The sequence below is a fragment of the Platalea leucorodia genome, assembly GCF_965183815.1.
Source record: "Platalea leucorodia genome assembly, chromosome: 4".
Lineage (NCBI taxonomy): Eukaryota > Metazoa > Chordata > Aves > Pelecaniformes > Threskiornithidae > Platalea > Platalea leucorodia.
The window spans coordinates 8,779,479-8,797,993 of NC_138826.1; the positions used below are offsets into that span (position 1 = coordinate 8,779,479).

Sequence of the window (18,515 nt, forward strand, 5' to 3'; positions counted from 1 at the left end):
AGCATCGGCTTCCTTAATCCTCTCCTCTCCTTCTACTCACAAGCAGGTCTGCTTTCTCTTAGTACTGCCCAGGAGCCACTATCCAGATTCTGTTACCTGCCTCCTTTCCTCCTCTTGTCTGAAATTATTTTGAAACAGGCTGAAATGAGGGGAATTTTTTCAATGGGCTTTGTCTCATTCACTCCTAAAATTTCTGTCTGTAGAGAATTATCCACAGACTTAACCCCCCCAAACTAGCAAAAAAACCTGAACACACATCACCAGTATTATAACTGCAGTGACTGCAGACTCCAGTGTTTTATGCATGACTAGCTTTTATTGGTAGCAAGGTTTGAGGCATCTATATGTGCTGTTAGCAAGCAGTAAGAGTTTGCAGAACATCCTCCCTCACTGTCCCGGAACCACAGAAACGGAATCTGAGAAAAAAAAATACAAGCACCTTGAGTTGTCAACATTTGTTGAGGTTATACAAGTGGATTTTTTTAAATATAAGTCAATCTGATTTGTCATTTGACACAACTGATCACAACATGCTTTGAGCTCCTACGTTTGAAATATTACTGCTGGGGAAAGTATCGATGGACTGTATTCATCTGGTTCACCGCCTGCCTTCCTTTCATTTTACTGTTTCTTTTTTTTTCCAGATTTTGTGCTACCATCACTATGTAGATGTTCACAACTACTTGTGCAAAGGGCATGAGTCAATAGAAGAGTGCATGTGTATCTACAGAAATATGCTTTCTCAGTAATGTGCTTTGGTGAATAGGAGCTACAACTGGACTTAGGAGCTCTGCTTAAAGGTAGTGTGCTGGGCTGTAATCATTCTGCTTTGCTTGAAGCTGTTTCCATCTCCCATGTTGTCTTTTAAGTGATGGCCTTTTAACTATGAATTTCTATATGGGTCTAATACATATCCTGTACCTCCTTTTCTAGATACCTAATCATGGGGTGGATGAAATAACATAACTGATCAGGCAAATGAGGGGGTTAAAAAGTCCAAGGAAATGAGTAAAACTGGATCAGTAAATCCTGTTTCTACAATCTGAGCATCCAAACCATATTCCATGAAATCTATAGAAATCAGTTTTAGCCTGTTTCCCTCAACTTTAGATTTAGCCTTTTAAGCACAGCTTCCAAGTATTAGTCTTGCTCATTGGAAGGGTAGGCTTATTACCACTGTTCTCTCTTGCCAATCATGATCTCAGGGACCATCAATATCAATGGAAAACTTCCACTGGTTCCAGCTGACAGTGAATCAAACAACCTAACGCAAGCTCAGACACGGATAACCAGTTCTTGTGGATAATGAGTAGGAACTTGGCAAGAATTATGCTGATAATCCAAGCCAGTGCTAATTTTTCTCACCCAAAGGGTTATACAGGAAGTTTGCTCTTCTGAAGCCTGGAAATATTTTAAGTTTTTCTTTGAAGCTATTTAAGGCAAAGGGTTGAAGTAGTAAACTGAACTATGGATGAACAGTGTCTTGAAAGGAAGGAAATAAAAGGTTTTCTTGAGAGTCTTTGAATGCTTTAAATAGCTTTTCTTGTGAAAATGCTTTCACCCCACATATAATTTTGTCACCTATCTTCCCAAGTAACTTTCAAGATTTTCACAATGGATATACTTACTCTTTTCCATTTTCTCCAGATTGTACTGTGATAGTCGCAGCTCCTAGTTTAGGAAAAGTTGGATTTAACCAGTTGTTGTTCCAAAGAAATTTAACCTTTGTAACTGTTCCAACGTTAACTTCTGCATCGACGAAGCTCGTGTAAGTGTTGTCTGGTTGCAGCGTTCCCCTGTGAAAAATAACATTTTACGAATGTGAGGCATGCTGGCATTTAATATTAATTACCAGTCCTATCAACTGATTGGCTGTGGTAGCAAATGAGCAGAAAGTTAGTAAAGAGACAATATTTAGCTTATAGTATGGTAATATTATTGCCAGATTTCCAAGGTAATACATCCCGGATCAATGTTTGTCAGAAGAAGCAAGGGCAGGTAAGCCTGATGAGCTGCAGTCACACCTCACAGTGAAGACCCAGTTTTACAGGACGAACCCTGTCAAGAAGGTAGAGCTTGCTCGCTGTTGCTTATGTAGGCAGGGGTTTTTGCACAGAAGTGAAATTTTCATTTAATGTTAATTAATTTGTGTGATACAGGTGTTGGATTTGTTTGGGATGGCCAAAAGGATTATGCGCCAGCTCCTCAGCCTGGCTCTCTAGCAGAGATTCCCACATTTGAAGAACTGTGGCCAAGTCAAATGTGCATCTGCTCTTGAGTCTTATAATCTGACTACTTACTTCATGTTGCATCAATATAGAAAGCTCTAAATGGCAGCAGTTTGAGACTGGTAATGGCTTCAGCTACTACATCTCATTGAATACGAGCCAAAGTTTCTTTGATCCTCTTCCTTTCCCCCTCCCACCCTCATCCTCTGAAGGTGAAGGGCTATTTTCTAAAATTTACCCCTGCTGTATGAAGTCAAGAGACATTTGAATGTGTGATGCCTTTATCACTGTAGAACTGTTATTGTAGACACTATGTGAGAGATAGAGGAGGGGGAAAAAAAACAGAAGACCCAGCAGAACCACCCAGAAAAAACCTCTATAATTTTAATAAGCTTCACAAGAAAGACAGGATTTTTATTCCTGCCCCTGGCTTTGCACTTTCTCATTCATCTACCTTCGGACAAGCACATTTGCTCTCCTCTATATTATAAGGCTTATGGTAGTGGAAGTAATGAGAGACAGGACAAATCCCTTTGCCTTTTTGTTTCTTTGCTGGATCCACAGTGGTGCCTGGTAGATTAGAGCAAGATTTGTGGGGGAAAAAAAAATCACTTCCAGCAATTGAATTGACAGAGGCCCTGCCAATAGTAGCTAGAGAGCTCTGGAGTGCATTCAGTACTGGCAGACTGATCTCAGGTGAATGCATGGATGCCTGTAAATGAGGATCAACTCATAGCAAACACCTGCTGCCAAGTGTGAAGATGTGAAGTCCTTCTTGGAAAAGTGGAAGTGACATAGTTGTCAATAAACAACAACCGAACCCAAAAAATAAAACCTAAAACCCACATCAAAATTCCTTCTTCCTATTTGTTACCATTTCAGACATTTTAGTTGAAACAAACAAGAAAAATGCAAATAAACAAAACCACATGAGGCAAGCAAACGGCTTCAATATAAGCAGGTGAAGTTACGGGCCACAAAAAGTAGTAGTAAATCATGACATTGCTTTAGCAGCAACATTTTACAAGCCTGTGAAAGACAAAGAGAACAAAACTCTGCTAGTGTAGGTCCAGCAAGACCTGGGTCGTACAGCAAAAAAGTGGCACCAAATTCTAACATTTTAACATCTTGCATTCTAAACTTCTGCCTTCAAATCCAGAGTAAGTGAATTATCACTGCATTTACATCAGAAAGCTGTATCTGGGGGTAGAATGTGATGTGTAAAATAGGACCAATTTAAACAGAAACATTAATTGAAAATATTAATTAAACATTCTAGAATTGAAGTTTCTTTTCTATTGAATTTTGAACTTACTCGACAATCTGATGCTGCCTTGTGTTCCCATCACTTCCATACAGGGCAACATTTACATATCCTTTAAGTTTATGCTTTCCAGAGAGGGTCATGGTTACTTTGTACCTCCAAACTGCACAGAAGAAATACAGTAAGTTAGATTGTACTCACAGAGAAACAGTCTCCAAAATATCAAGTGTTAGTTTTTTGGTCTGTACAGTGTATTTGAAAGCAAAAGAAAATTATCACTGCCTTTCACTTTCAGCTCAAGATGACATTGCGGACTGTCTGGACTGAAAAGGGTTAACACAATGCTCTCTCACACCTGAATCTTGGTGCTCCCTCCTCTACCTTGGGTTATAACCATGCAAAACAAATACAAAACATCAGTGAGTCAGATCTGTCATTATGTCCTAACGAGATCAGCCTGAGAAATGGGTAGACATTTGTGTTACTTTCTGGGAGAGAAAAAAAAAGCTCTAGTCCATAACACAGTAAATACAATATAGATCTCAGAATTTTGACCAGGAAGTTTTTCATATACAGTGAAGTTGGAAAGAAGGTGTTAGGAATAAATACTGGTACGTACCAGAACATAAGCAGTGTAAAAGGAGTGTAAAAAAATTCTGAAGCTCAAGGAAAATCATTTTTGTGGGTGGGAACTTTCTTTTAGCACACAATTTGCAAAAGCAGCTCTTCTCCCTCTGATTCTTGTTTACAAAGGCAAAGGAAGAACCATCTTGTGAGAGCTGACATTTAGGATAACCTAGGCTGTAAAGGAGGTCATCTGCTCCATCCACTTCTCAAAGCAGGGCCAGCTGTGATCCGCTTGCTCTTGGCCTTTGTCAAACAGAGTTTTGAACACCTCCAAAGAAGGAGATTTCCCGGCTTCTCTGGGCTCTTGTTGCATTTAACCACTGTTGTTGTGACAGTAATTTTTGTACTATTTAATAAGAAATTTCATTGCTGCAACTTCTGTGCATTGCCTATCCTCCTTTCTCCTGGCACCTTGTAGTGCAGCCCACTAAACATCTCAGTGACCTCCACTGGACTCTATAATAGTTTGTCAACATCTTTCTTGTGCTGGAGGGCCCAAAACTGGGCACTAGTATTGGAGCAAAAGAGGAAAAGGCATGAAGGACTGAAGAGCCATTGCACTGCTATGAGGTCTGTTCACCTGTTCAAATTAATTGTGAAACAGGAAAATAAAAAGGTTTGTTTACAAGGAGTAGGTAGCAATGGAAGCAATCAAAACTCACGAGGAAAATCCTTGGCCTCTCCAGTATTCAGGTAAAGTTTCACGAAATCGCTTTTAAATTTCCCTTTGAATTTATCTGCAAAGTGACCCATATTTGGGCATCCCTCTGGTGGGCATGGGAAACACCTTTCCTAGTGAAAACAAATGTATCTATTAATAAAATTATCCACCCAGCCAAGAAAAAAAAAGTTAGTCATAGAACTTATTTTTAACCTACCCACCTAACTGGCCCTGTATCACAGCAACAACAAATTTCAAGTAACCCTTTCTGCGACTTTAGAAAGATCATATAATCTAGCCAACTTTCTCAAAGGCTCTGATTTTTCAGGGCTCTATGTTTTTTCTCATACCATTTAGCTCAATCCAGCCACATCAGTGACATCCTTGAGTAGTCTTGAACTGGAGCAGGGAGGAGGAAATGTCCTTCCCAGCAACTAATGAGAAAGAATGATGTCTCCTTATTCCTTCAGGTTGGGTCAAGAAAGGCTTTGTCTTGGAAAAAAAAAGCTCATTTTTGTCATGAAAGCAGCTTTCTACTATGGTGACAGAAGCAGGTAGTCACCTTCTCCCAAAGTGATCTGAGAACTGTGATCTCCATCACCTGCCCAGAACATATAAAGGGCAATCTAAGCACTATGTAAGTTGATAGCTCTGTCAGTGCTGCCTGTAGGATATGACAAGCCCGTTACCTCCCTGCTACTCTTAGGCTGTAGTTTCCTATCTCCCAGTCTGGGACAGGGAAGGGCTTCCTGACCTAGTCCACAAACCATTGTGCTTTGTCCTTGAGGCCATCTTAAGTGACCAAAGTACTTTGACCATGGACTGAGCCCATCAGGCCATCACATATTATTTTACTTCTTGTTGTTTTGAGAAGAAATTTAAGCCATGTTTGAAAGCTCACCTGCTACTGTAGGGGATTCCACTCATTGCTGTTTGATAAATACATTTGGTGATTACAGGGGCAGGCTCTCCTCCTCACTTCTTCCCCAGTTTGATGCAGCAGAGCAGGCCTGGGGAAGCCACACCAGCCCCAGTAGTACCTCAGGGCTGTCACATCAGCACAGAAACAGGGATGTCCCTGTTTTGTTGGTGCCTTTTCCTACTTTGACCCATGTCAGCTGCATGACTTATAATACTTTAGGTTGTCTGACGCTTCTCTTACACACGCGCTCATTGAGTGCAAGCTAGCATAAACAAATTGAATTTCAGATGTATGGGTAAGAGCCACTATTTTTTATATGGTCCATCCTGAGGCTCTGTGACCTACTTACTGTTTCAAAAACATCATACGAAGGACAAGGATAGCCCAGAAATCCATCAGGGTAGATAATACTGTCAGAGTAATACTTGTAACTCCGCAAATGATTGCAAGCCACAAAGTCCCGAGTTCCTGTGAAAAGATGCTCCCAGGTTAGTTCTTCCTTTCCGGTACTATTTGAGGAAGGATACTGGCAGAGCCCTTGCCATGTCATTGGGATGCATCATTCCTCCTCAAAAGCCTCACCACAATTCTTAGACTATCAAATATAAGGTTTGAAGCTTGCTTTTGCAAGGAATTGATGCTCTAAGGAATGTCACTGACTCAACAGGTATAAAATACAAACTCGCAATGCTTTGTGGAGACCGACTGTGCAGCTCAGCTCCTGCCCTGCCCTCCCCTCCCCAACACTTATTCAAGCAATCTGACCGAGTTTCACAATAGAACCCAGAACTGCGGGAAGCAGGTCTTTTGTAGGCAACAGTTGCATTACCATAACAAAAGAAAACCAAATGAAAAGTATTTAACAGTGAACTTCCTAGGGCAATGCTGATTTGCTCCAGCTGAGGACTTCAAAACAAAATTATTATTATTTGGGGGCTGCTTAAGGAAGGGAGACTCTTAAAATTAAAATAATGAATGTATTATTTTCCTTTGTGTTGCCTTTATTTTCCTGACTTTAAGTTAAAAAGAAGATCATATACAACACAGTTATTCCTTTGTGCTTTAATTCCCCATTATTGATAACAAGTTTACTCTATAGGGGAAAAAAAAGCCAAAAAGAAAAAAAAAAAGCAATGCCTCCAGCTGCATTGAATAAATCCTGGAGAAAAAGGCTAGTTATCACAAATAAGTTCATGGATTCCCAGAGTTTAAGGTGCTTGCAGCAATGTAAGAAAGAACTCCCATCATGTACTGAAAAATCTCTACAGCAGAAATCTTCGTTTGTTTTTCTAATGTTATGTGCAACTTAACTTTATAAAGACAGAGAAATTTTCTAATAATTAGAGCTTTTCTTAGAACCATGCAAAACAACAAAGAAAAGTGTATTTGAGCAGCTACATGCCAATCTTTTTTTGCCTGACTAAAAATAGACACAATGTTATTGTTTTAATGCAACCCAGATTTGTAATAGGGAATTTAAAAAAAGAAAAAAAAATTGCTCTATCTCAGAAGAATTGCAGCTGAAGTTCCCCTAACAGCAGTAGCTGTGAGCATCGTTGCCGTACTCCACCCAGTACTGCTGCTGGGCAACTAGCCAGAAACAAAGTGAAATGTGTTGTTACAGACCCTTCAAAATTTTTGGCGTGGTTTAAGTAACTTTTGTTTCTGCTATGAGATATGTTAGAGGAGGCACATTTTCCCGAGGCAAACCCTTTGTCTTGTTTATTTTTTGAATAAGGTCTGGAAAATGGTGTGTTTGAGCATATTAACAGTTTCACTGCGCTTTGCAGCTGCCGTTGCTGATGGACACACCAAAAGCTAACACAAAACACCTGAATTAAGAGAAGTTAAGAGGTTAGTGACCTTTCCCTGAATTTGTAATGTAATCAACATTCTTACCTTCCCAGATGCCATCGAGATCTACGATCTGTGAAACAGCGTTTTTCTCGCACCCTGGCATCTCCTGTCCTCCATTTGGATAAAAGTCAAGGTGTCCTATAGCTGTGCTTATGCCAAAACCTGAAGTGTGTAAAGCAGGGGTAAGTACGTTTTAAATTAATATTTTCTCATACCTATAGCTTCTAGCTTGAAGTTTGTCTGTGCTTGGTATCTTAGGACATGAGTGATCAGTATGGTGTCTTTGTTCTGTGTCTATGCACCAAAACTGAGTCTTGAGGAACAATTAGGATATTCAAATACCATAGGGCATAAATATTTTGGTACTAATATAGTAGAGCTGAATACTCACCTAAGTAGGGGATTGTGGGAGCTGAATCTGTGTGGATAACATCAACAAACTCCGCATCAGATTTATCCAGTCTGACTTCAATGGGAGTGTCTTGAAAATAAGGTTGAGCAGGGTCCAGTCCTGAAAGAAAAAGACTGGTGTTATGTATAGATAAAGAGATATAGATGTATCATTTCACATAACACTATGATTGTATAAAATGAATATCACATATATAGTTGCCTATGGCTCCTTATACCTGAGTAGAATAGGCATTAATAAAATGATGATGTGTGCTCTCACTTACCAAGTGGCTTTTCTCCCAGACAGGAGAAAAGGTTACCTGTGTGAAGCCTATTGAGTTTTACTGATTCACAGCAATATTGAATCCCAACACTTGGATGTAACTTTTTTCTCTCTTTAATTGAACTTCCTTTTAATAATGTTGTTCAAATTGAGGTTGCTGTGTCTGCATCCCATATAACTGATCTGCATGGTTTGAGCGTACTCGAACAGAAACTGATGCTGATAGTACCCGTGTGCTTGGAAGTGTTGAAACCAACCTGCCTACTTCTGGATCCAGACAGCTTTTGGAAAAGCACCTAGTTTTGAAGTGACAATCTTTGCTTTTGATTGTAGCAGAAAAGAGAATGTATTTGTTTCCCAAATTGTTACAGTGCTTTCAGGAGCTTGTAAGGCCTTGCAGGTTCCACAGTTTTTGCTCTCTTATACTTGCATCTCTTGTTGTCCCTGGGCAGTAGATTTAGTTTTGCTTTTAGACTGAATTTTGTAGACTATTAGTCCAAGGTTCACCAAGCCTGAAATCCCTGAGGAAAAGTAACAATTGAAAAGGGCCGTGTTAATAATATCTAAAATTGTCTTTTGTGTATGAAAGGTCACTCTGCTTAATGCACACCGCCCTCGGCGCTGCCTGCGTGATGAATAAGGACATCTTGCAGTGTTGCAAAATGGTTCCTTCAAGAGTCATTTGCTCTCAGCTAGTGTGGGTAGAGAGCAGATTATGAGCCAAAGGGTGCTGAAAAATGAAAACTTGCTGTTGGATCAAAGGGAAGATGAAAATGCTTCTGGCCAATAGTCGCAGAGGCTTGATCTGTTTTATCTTGCGAGACACAGACACTATTTATGGGACCAGTGAAGGATGTCCAGAGTGTGTATTCAGGGCGACATGTGGACAGCTATAAAACAAACCAGAACCAAAAATGCCTGCTCTCAAGGATTAAACAGGAAAAGCTGGCTCAGCAGTAGCAAGAGGCTTCCTCGCTTTCTCAGATTATAGAGTGTGTAACTTGCAACAGGGAAAGACACTAAAGCAATTCAGTGCTGGGGAGGTGAAAACTGAATCAGTATAGCTGACTGAAAATTAAGAGGACAACATCATATTACTTGAAAATGCCTAAACTCAGAAATGTGGGAGTTCTTAAAAGGGACAGGCTATTACTCAGGAATATAGTGAAAATGAGGGGGGGGGGGCTTTCTAATCAGTCAGCTCCGATGTTATCTGGAAAGTAAGAGTGAGCTTATGTAGCTTAAACTAATTACAGGTTGTATAAGCATAATGCTTGTGATCTCCCTCAAAAAGAAAAAGGGGATTCGGTTGAAATCAGACTGTTTGTTTAAGTATGTCTGCACTTTCTTAGTAAGCCTACTTGAATCTGGACAGATGATATAATCCTATGTGACTCAATTTTTGCTGGCAAGGAAATACAGAGATTTAGTGTATCAACAGTTAAGTGAAGAAATGAAACTTTTCTAAAGTTTGCTGGAAATGGGGGGGGGGGAGAGATAATTACTGTTAATGTACTCTACTATGTGAAAAGCTTAAGTAGACATAGCAAAATGAGGTGATAATGGGTGATATATCAGGAAGGTTAGTTTACTGCTTCTGAACCATTAGGTTTAATCCATCCTTTTCTGGAAAATGATAGTTGTTAGCAAAACTACAGTACAAAATAACCAACTGCTCACTGTTGTGCTGCTTCTAGCATGCTTTGGAGGGACCTGCAAGCAGTGGGTGATGTTGTGCATCAGATGTGCTGCTATATAACAGGCCAGATTAATGAAAGATGAAAATGCCAGGAGGAAAGCTGCTAGGGCAAGGAAGGTAGGGATTACTCTCCTGGTCTGTTTTATTACATTAGTGTTGGACAAATCATTATGAAAAACAATCATGGCAGCTACATCTGGTTCTGGTTGTACATTAGTTCTTCTGAGTTTGTTTTTAGCAGCGACAAGGGAATGTCATTATGTTAGAGCATCGCTCCAGTCCCGCTCCAAACTAGCGCTGGTCTGTGACTTTGCTAGGTTGAAGCACCAGAAAGCAAGCTCTGTAGAGATTGCCGCAACCATTAATGTGTATCTGCAAGTCAGCTGATGTACTGCAGGGGGCCTTGTGGCTCTGTTAGCTGTATGGAGCTTTTCCTTTGCTGTGTAAACATATGCAAGCAAAATAATCATCACTCTGACTGTTTTCCCACACTTACCAGGGCACCACTTCTCCCTGTACTGTGAGAGGCTAAGTTCTATAATGTCCAAATTACCCTTGACTAAACTACAGCCCACAATCAAATACAGTCATAAGAGAAACGAACAGCAATATTTTGTTAAGCAGTGGTGTCTTTAGTATGAGCCGTGGCTTAAGTCACTGACTTACCAGTTATTCTTCCGATGCCTGGCACCCTCCTGCCAGCTTCGCCTACTGCATGTGCTCCAAGGCTGTGGCCAATTAAATGAACATTGGCTGGAGAGTATCCGTATTTTTCCTGAGAAAATAGCAATATAAAAGATTACTACATCTGTTTTCATCGTTAACAGGGAAGAGCAAAAAGGGGCTGAAAAACTACTTTTAATTTGACTGCAGACTCAGGAACTCCTATAGGTTTTCAGCATCTGTTTGCCAGTTCATATGCTTATGTCCAATACATAGATTTTTCAAAACTCCTTATTGAGGTGCTGCCCTCGTTTGGAGGCTGTTAAAACTCGATACAGCTCTATAAACAGAGTCCTGAGAGGCTCTGTATCCCTTTCACATCCTAGACTTATTCAGATTCACAGGATGCTAATCTGGCTTGCAAGATTCAGCCAGGCAGGAGCTCTTAGTTACACCTGGTGGGTCAAGCACCTCGTGCAGCTGGAGGAGGACATGAGAGGGGAGATGCCTTCAACCTTTTTGGACAGTAACTCAGTGGCTGCAATGCAGAAGTAGAGTGTGAGACATGGGTCAGAGCGCTCCTAGACCCAGTGTACTATCTATTTAAGTTATTTATAGTTCTTTTTGTGGGAAACGTGTGTTGAAAGCACTTAAATTAAACGAAGGCTTCAAACCAAGCATCGCTTCCCATGTGAAGCTGGTTAAGAAAGGGGGAGCATGGCACCTTCCGGAGAGGTAGGCACTGTGCACAGTGGCTTTCCCTGAGGCAGCTGGGTGGGTCCCATCTGTCCCCAGGTGGTGTTGCTCACCCGAGAGCAGTTGTCCTCCAGCTGCTGCTGGCTGCCAGCTGGTTTTCTGGCATTCTTAAGAGCCATTTGGTAGGCTTTGCCTCTGTGAAAAGGCAGTTTGCTGTGTCCATTATCTCTGCATATTTAAAACTACGCAATGCTTTACATCTGTTAACATCTATGGAATAACTGTGTGGCTGTACTATGGGGATGTCTTGCAGTACTTCATAGGCCTAAGCTGGCTAACCCTGCTGTTACCACACAGTTCTCTAACTTAAAGAGTCTGTTTTCAGCACAACTTCTAAAATGATCACTGAGTAGAAGAAAGTGTTTTCTGCTGCTTACACTCACGAAAGTTCCTGAATCGTATTTCTTTCAAATCAGCATTATAACTATAGCTTTATAACCAGAAGATTCTTACCATAAGAACATTTATAAAATAAGCTATTTCAGCGCCCACAACACGGATGTTGTTTGATGCCTGGGTGTACTGACATCTTGCTCCTTTTTTCCAGTTTATGCAGATGCAGTTCACATCTTCCACAGTAAGCATCCTCTGTTTTGTAAAACAAAAGTGAAAGCCAAAGAGCCCCAGAGTAAATACAATCTGGAACTGATTCATGTTGCTTATTACAGCTCAACTCGCAAATGCTGCATGAATTTATATGAGAACCTTTTAAAGAACCAAAACCTTAGCATATATATGTGGTCATGCCTGCTCACAGGCATATGTGTGCTCACACAATGCTGAAACAGGGTCTTATGCTGTAGTAATGGCCACACCATCATTTCAAATACCCGTAGTGATATTTTTTGCAGAAGGGAAAACAATATAAATAGTGATACTTTTTATTTTTAATTTCAATCAAACTTTGTATGTAACACTAAATAAGAGCTCTTCTCATGTACTGATTCACTTAAGTGATTTAAAAGTACTTCTTTAATTCAAATTCAATTAGAACTATATTTTTTTATGATAAAAATCAAGACTTCTTATGATACAGATTTGTAAGAAAGAGAGCATCTGTTTTTTATAAGAGGGTGCATAAATTGGTAGTGTCACTGCGTATTCATTTGAGATTTATGGCTTTGTTTGGGAATATGTATATACAGACATCCTTTATTGTCTGCCACAGAATCTGAAGCTTTGCTTTTCTCCTCTGAGCTGGATTGTTTGGCTAAATGTATTTTGCTTTAGCGGCTTTGGTATATTTATTCTTCTTTGCTTTATGTTCAGACATCATAAAGCATCCAAAACAAATCACATCTGGCAAAGGGCAAAAAAGGCAATAGAAATGTCTGTGGCTGTGTTAGAAGTGGTAAAAATAAATATGCAGATAGGATTATTTCTTAATGGGAAGGAAAGTAAATTACAGATAAACACAGGACGGCTGATGTATTCACAGTCCCATTTGCTCCCCTCTTTACTGAAAAGATTCACTGAGACCAATTTTTTTTTTTTTAAATAAATTGGAGAACTGTGATAAAACAAAGGCTATCATAATTGAGAAAGAATTTAAAGATTTATCTCATCTGAGAGGCAATCAGAGACCGAGGCAACAGCGGGAACCTTGTGGTTGGTGTCTGCTACAGGCCGCCTTATCAAGGGGAGCATATTGACAAAACCTTCTTACTCCAGCTACAGGAGGCATCGCGCTTGCAGGCTCTCGTCCCACTGGGGGACTTCAACCCCCCCAACATCTGCTGGAAGAGTAGCACGGCGAGCTGTAGGCAATCCAGGAGACTTGGGGGTATTGGTGGATGAAAAGCTGGACGTGAGCTGGCGATGTGCGCTGGCAGCCCAGAAGGCCAATCGTATCCTGGGCTGCATCAAAGGCAGCGTGGCCAGCAGCGCGAGGGAGGTGACTCTGCCCCTCTGCTCTGCTCTCGTGGGACCCCACCTGGAGCCCTGCGTCCAGCTCTGGGGTCCTCAGCACAGGAAGGACATGGACCTGTTGGAGCAGGTCCAGAGGAGGGCCCCAAAAATGATCAGAGGGCTGGAACACCTCTCCTGTGAGGAAAGGCTGAGAGAGTTGGAGTTGTTCAGCCTGGAGGAGAGAAGGCTGCGGGGAGACCTTATTGCAGCCTTTCAGTACTTAAAGGGGGCTTAGAAGAAAGATGGGGCCAGACTTTTTAGCAGGGCCAGTAGCGATAGGACAAGGGGTAATGGTTTCAAACTAAAAGAGGGTAGGTTCAGACTAGATATAAGGAAGAAATTTTTTACGATGAGGGTGGTGAAACACTGGCACAGGTTGCCCAGAGAGGTGGTAGATGCCCCATCCCTGGAAACATTCAAGGTCAGGTTGGATGGGGCTCTGAACAACCTGATCTGGTGGAATATGTCCCTGCTCATTGCAGGGGTGTTGGACTGGATGGCCTTTAAAGGTCCCTTCCAACTCATACTATTCTGTGCTTCTCATGCCTCTACATCCTCATGAAAATTGATCAACAGGATTTAAGGGACTAGCTGAAGCAAAATCTGAGCTACCTTGTTGATTGTGAGGTTCTAGAAAAAATTCTCTATTCTAAGAGTGGAAAATGGAAGACTAAGAATTATAAATCATCAATCTGCTTCTGATACTTTCAACAAATTATTAACTAACAAATCCAAAAATCATTCCTCAATGTTCATAAAGTGATAATCAACAGATTTTTTTTTTATGAGAAACTGTCAAATTTAATTTATTTTCTTTTGACCTAATATCAAAGAGAAGCAGGTAACAGGGATGCAATAAATGTGAAATACCTTGATTTTAGTGAACTTTCACATTGTTTCTCATAGTGTTTTCAAAAGTAAAATAGGAATATAGAATTCAAACAAAATTGTAGTTGTGTGAATAATTAGTTGATAAACCTTATCCTAGAAGTGTCATATGCCATCAATTGGTATTTTGCTCTGTGCCATATGACTAGTAGCTTTCACTAGCTGCAGCTGTAATAGAAAGCATGTTTATAGGATTTGAGAAGACCACCAGCTGGAATTGCAACTTTGTATGGGGACAGGATTAAGAAAAAACTTGGAGTTAGCACAAAAAAGCAGAGTGCTTTACTTCGTTTGCTGTTCATAGCAAGTCCTAGATTTAAAGCTTTGTTCACAATGATCCCTTTGAGGTCCCTTCTGGATGTGTGTTTCTACAGCTTTATTGCTTCTGTTAATGGTCAGCCCATGCCCTCAGCCTCCAACACCGATGTGGTAGCCCATACCTTTGTGATGGACTTTCCACATCTAGAAACCTGTCTCTTGTCTGGAGAAACATGATGCAATTGCTATGAGCCTGCAGTTATTTCTGGAATCGTCCTACTTCCTAAGCAGTATCTTGCTCCAGGGTTTGTGTTGTTTTTACCAAGAAAAAGGACACTTATTGAGCCAAATCCTGTAGTCACTCACTTTGCTAAAGAGAAGAACTGAATGCGTTTTACCTCATGCTTTTCCTCAAGGTGCAGAGCTACATATTTAAGTTGCTAACAATTTGAAAATGTGGCCTCTTTTCCCCTTCTTACCACTACAAGTACCATGGGAGAAATTGGTTAGTAAGAATGAAAACAGACAATTAATAGGAATGTGTTTATAAATGCAAACTAAGGAACTTCACAGGGACAGGATTTCCCTGTGGCACCTACCTTGCACATGTCTGACAGCCAGTTTTCTTCTCCATCATCTATAAATCCGTGTGTGATAAATCTGGTCATCCTGCTTGCATTAAAATTTGAGTACCCAATTGTTGCAGCATCAACTGCAGAGATCTCCTGTTGTAGATATTAAATTAGTAAACATTTAAATATGCTTTCTGTAAATAGTTTCGCGAAATTGCAAAGACCTGAACTATGTTTATCTGTACAGGTGTTTAAAAGTTATGCACTGTTAAACTCATCTGCAAGTTCACGTGACTACAGCTTAAGGCCTGTATCTGCATTCAGAGCAAACTTTGACATGTATCTTGGAGCAGTGAAGACTTTACTTTTAATATGTTTTCATCTTATCTGTGGGGAAAAAAAATACCCAATGATTTTAAAAATGCACAGTTTCCCAGTACTTCTCAGTGGCCATACAGAAAACAGGGGGGTGTGCTGCTTTGGGAGGGCTGGAGGAGTATGAGAGTTCTGCCCCAAAGACCTTGCCAAGCAGCCAGAAGAGGTTGTCTCTTGAATAAAGTAGAGATTTGGCCATTTCTAACACTTTCCAGGAACACAGCTGGAGTCTGTGTTTATTTACTGTTTTTGCCTGTGATTTACTAATGTTTAAAATGCAATAGTTCTTACTTGAAAGTTATTCAAATTTTGTCTTGTGTACAGGAGGAAATGAATGTCTATCTTTTCTGAATCCCAGGGTAACTTATGGATTGGTCTTTCCGCAGTCCCAGACCATGGTATATCATCTGAGAAACATCCAAGCCTTTCATAGCAAACTTCTTTGCCTGTAGCACACAGATTGGATCAATAATATGTGAATGAGCACAGAAGTGGAGCAGGCTATTCGTAACTCATAGCATCTCTTCTCTAGAGGTATCTTGAAAATCCTACAGTTTACAGAATGCAAAGACCACCAGTTGCCATCTCTCAGATCTCCAAAGGCTACAGTTTATTCCAAGGAAAGAAGCACCCTTTTGCCCATCAACAAAGTATTCAGTGGAGTTCCTCCGTCAGTATCCTGTACCATAGACAGCTGATGAGTTTCTCCTAATACCAAGCCAAGATATTGCAAATAATCAGCAATAACTTGAGGCTGTGCTGAACAGCTGACTACACTGTACATGAGAAGTCTTATACTACACAAGCCAGTGCCTTCTGCTGAATATAAAGCTATACCCTCATTAGATGCCTCTGCCCACCACCCCCAGCTTTTTCTCCATTTCCATTGCTAAAGAAGAGCACAGCAAATAATTTCCTAGGTTTGGTACAGCAATAGCTTTTCTCTGTGGTACAAAATACCAGCATTTCTTGCATGCTACCAGGGTGGGATTTCCAGAGTGGAGAAGGGGAAAGACAACATGCACACACACAGTAGGAAACTGAACTGTATAATTTCAGTGAGTTTTAAGGCACCGTAGTGTAGAATGGTATCTCACAAAATATAGCAGCATAGAAAGGCTATATAAATACTAACCCCATATGCTTACCTTCTGCTGCGCTGAGCAGAAATAGTGCAAGTATCCAAATTCCAAGCATCTAGAACAGCAGAAAAAGAAGCAGCTAGGATTTGCTAACCCGCTTGATTAGCAAGCGCACTTAGCTTTCTGGTGCTGAATATTCTCAAGGCAAAAAGGGTGCTGTGCCTGTCTTCTCTGCAACCTATGACCACTGCACGTATGAGTCAGCTTTATGTTTGCTTGCTCCTCTAGAGGTTGTGTAGCTACTAAAGCATAACTTAAATCCAGAGTGATTTTTGTCCTGTTGATGCTACGCTTCTAATTGTATGTGTAGTAGCTACTTTAGAACTAGCATAAGGATGCCTATGTGAGCTGCCATTCCCCTTGATACTGCTGTGTCTTGGGAAGCTACATACCTGATGAGGTAAAAGAAAAACTCCAAAGCTTGAACTACTTACAATGCAGTCTTGAAGCTCCATGCACTAATGTGCAAACTTTGCGTGTACTTTTATAGTCTGCCTTATCCTTGGAAATGTTCCCAGAAAGATAGGAAAATTTATTTCAGATTGTAGTTTATAGCTAAGCTGGAAAGCAACTTTAATGGTTGGTTTCTCTGGAAACTCCAAAATCCATGGATGTAGATATCTTGAATTGGTGTGCTGGAGCCCAGAATAGGATGGGAGCTCCAGAGGTAGGGTAATTCCCAGGCAGCAACACATCAGGAGTGGGACATTAAAAAGAATTATGTGGGTCTGGAGTCTGTGTGGCAGTGCATTTCAGGGCTTGTCTTGGCAGGCAAGGCTTTTGTTTTTCATGTCGTGTAGCTGGGATGTAGTGTTCTACTGGGGGAGTTAGCAGGGAACCACATCATCTTTAAGTCCCCTCCCTTGCTCTGCATCAAGTGGCTTTGGATGCTCCTGTGCTTCTGGGTCTTTTGTACCCATTTCCTGACATCAGCTCAATTTGGCGAAGCCTTATGTCTTTAGGAAAACTTCTTAGTGGGCCTGGTAGGTCTTTTCGTAGTGAAAGAGCCTGACCTTCTCCTGGTGTCCCTTTCATTTCCTTGTTGAAATAAGTAGATGTAGAAGGACAGCTGTCAGCTCCTTTGGATCCTTTCTTTACTACCCATGTAATGCAATTTTTGAGAAGCCCTTTTTTTCTGAGTGATGAACTGAGAGCAAACATTCTGGAAATATATATCAGTAACATACAAAATTCCTCCAGAAATAGCGATATGGATGCTTTGTCTAGAGACGTTACGGAATTCAGTAGGTTGTTCTACTAGAGACATCAACTAAAAGGTGAAAAACAGCCTGTGCAAATGAACAGGACTAGGTCTGGGAACCCCTTGGTCCTGTTCATCTCTTGAAGAAGGCTGTAAGTAAACTTAAGAAGAAATGACACCTCAGCTAACACTTCACCTAGAAACCTTTGTCAGCTTGGCTGTGCTTTTTGGCTGTGGCCACATATCTTTACATGCTGACATTCCCTAATCTCCACCTCTGGGAACAACCAAATGGATACCAGCTGCGTGCACAGGTATCACACTGCTAGCATTCATGCTAGTGGAGTTTATTTCTTTACATAGTAGGGAAGTTTTTAGGTTTTCCTAAAATATTATCTTTGATACTAATTTAGAGCTCAGTGCTCCCATCCTTGGTTGAAGTAGCATTTTAGTTTGTAAATGTGTTCATATTGGTGATACGGGAGAATCAGTACATGCCCTAGTACACTGATAAGTTTTAACACTTGTTCAAAATGTTCAAAACTTGTTCAAAAGTTTTAACACTTGTTCAAAAACACTTGTTCACTTAATTTAAGAGTTGGTGGAAAAGATTTGAGTTAGGATTTTATCATAGTTAGTCTGCTGCTCTTATTCAACACAGTAATAAAGCAGGGCAAACTGAGTGACTAGACAATTCCTTTGCCTGTGGTCAGATGGGTTTCAGCTGCTTGCTTCTCCTTTGGCAAGAAGGGGTAAGGCTACCATGGATGTCCTTCAGTACGATGCAGGATGCTTGCTATGCCTGGAGGAACTGTTCT

The 18,515-nt window shown here is 40.7% G+C and overlaps 1 protein-coding gene across 1 annotated transcript; it reads right to left on the bottom strand.

The window, feature by feature from the left end:
- Positions 1 to 352: 352 nt before the first annotated feature.
- Positions 353 to 16,551, bottom strand: LOC309589538 (inactive pancreatic lipase-related protein 1-like; the record flags this gene model as incomplete). The annotated part of the gene is made up of 12 exons (XM_082309764.1): positions 353 to 416; positions 1,629 to 1,796; positions 3,544 to 3,655; positions 4,782 to 4,911; positions 6,052 to 6,170; positions 7,602 to 7,721; positions 7,951 to 8,070; positions 10,601 to 10,709; positions 11,807 to 11,941; positions 15,007 to 15,132; positions 15,646 to 15,800; positions 16,503 to 16,551. The coding sequence occupies 12 exons, from the start codon at positions 16,549 to 16,551 to the stop codon at positions 353 to 355; spliced, it is 1,407 nt and encodes a 468-aa protein (XP_082165890.1).
- Between the last annotated feature and the right edge of the window lie 1,964 nt (positions 16,552 to 18,515).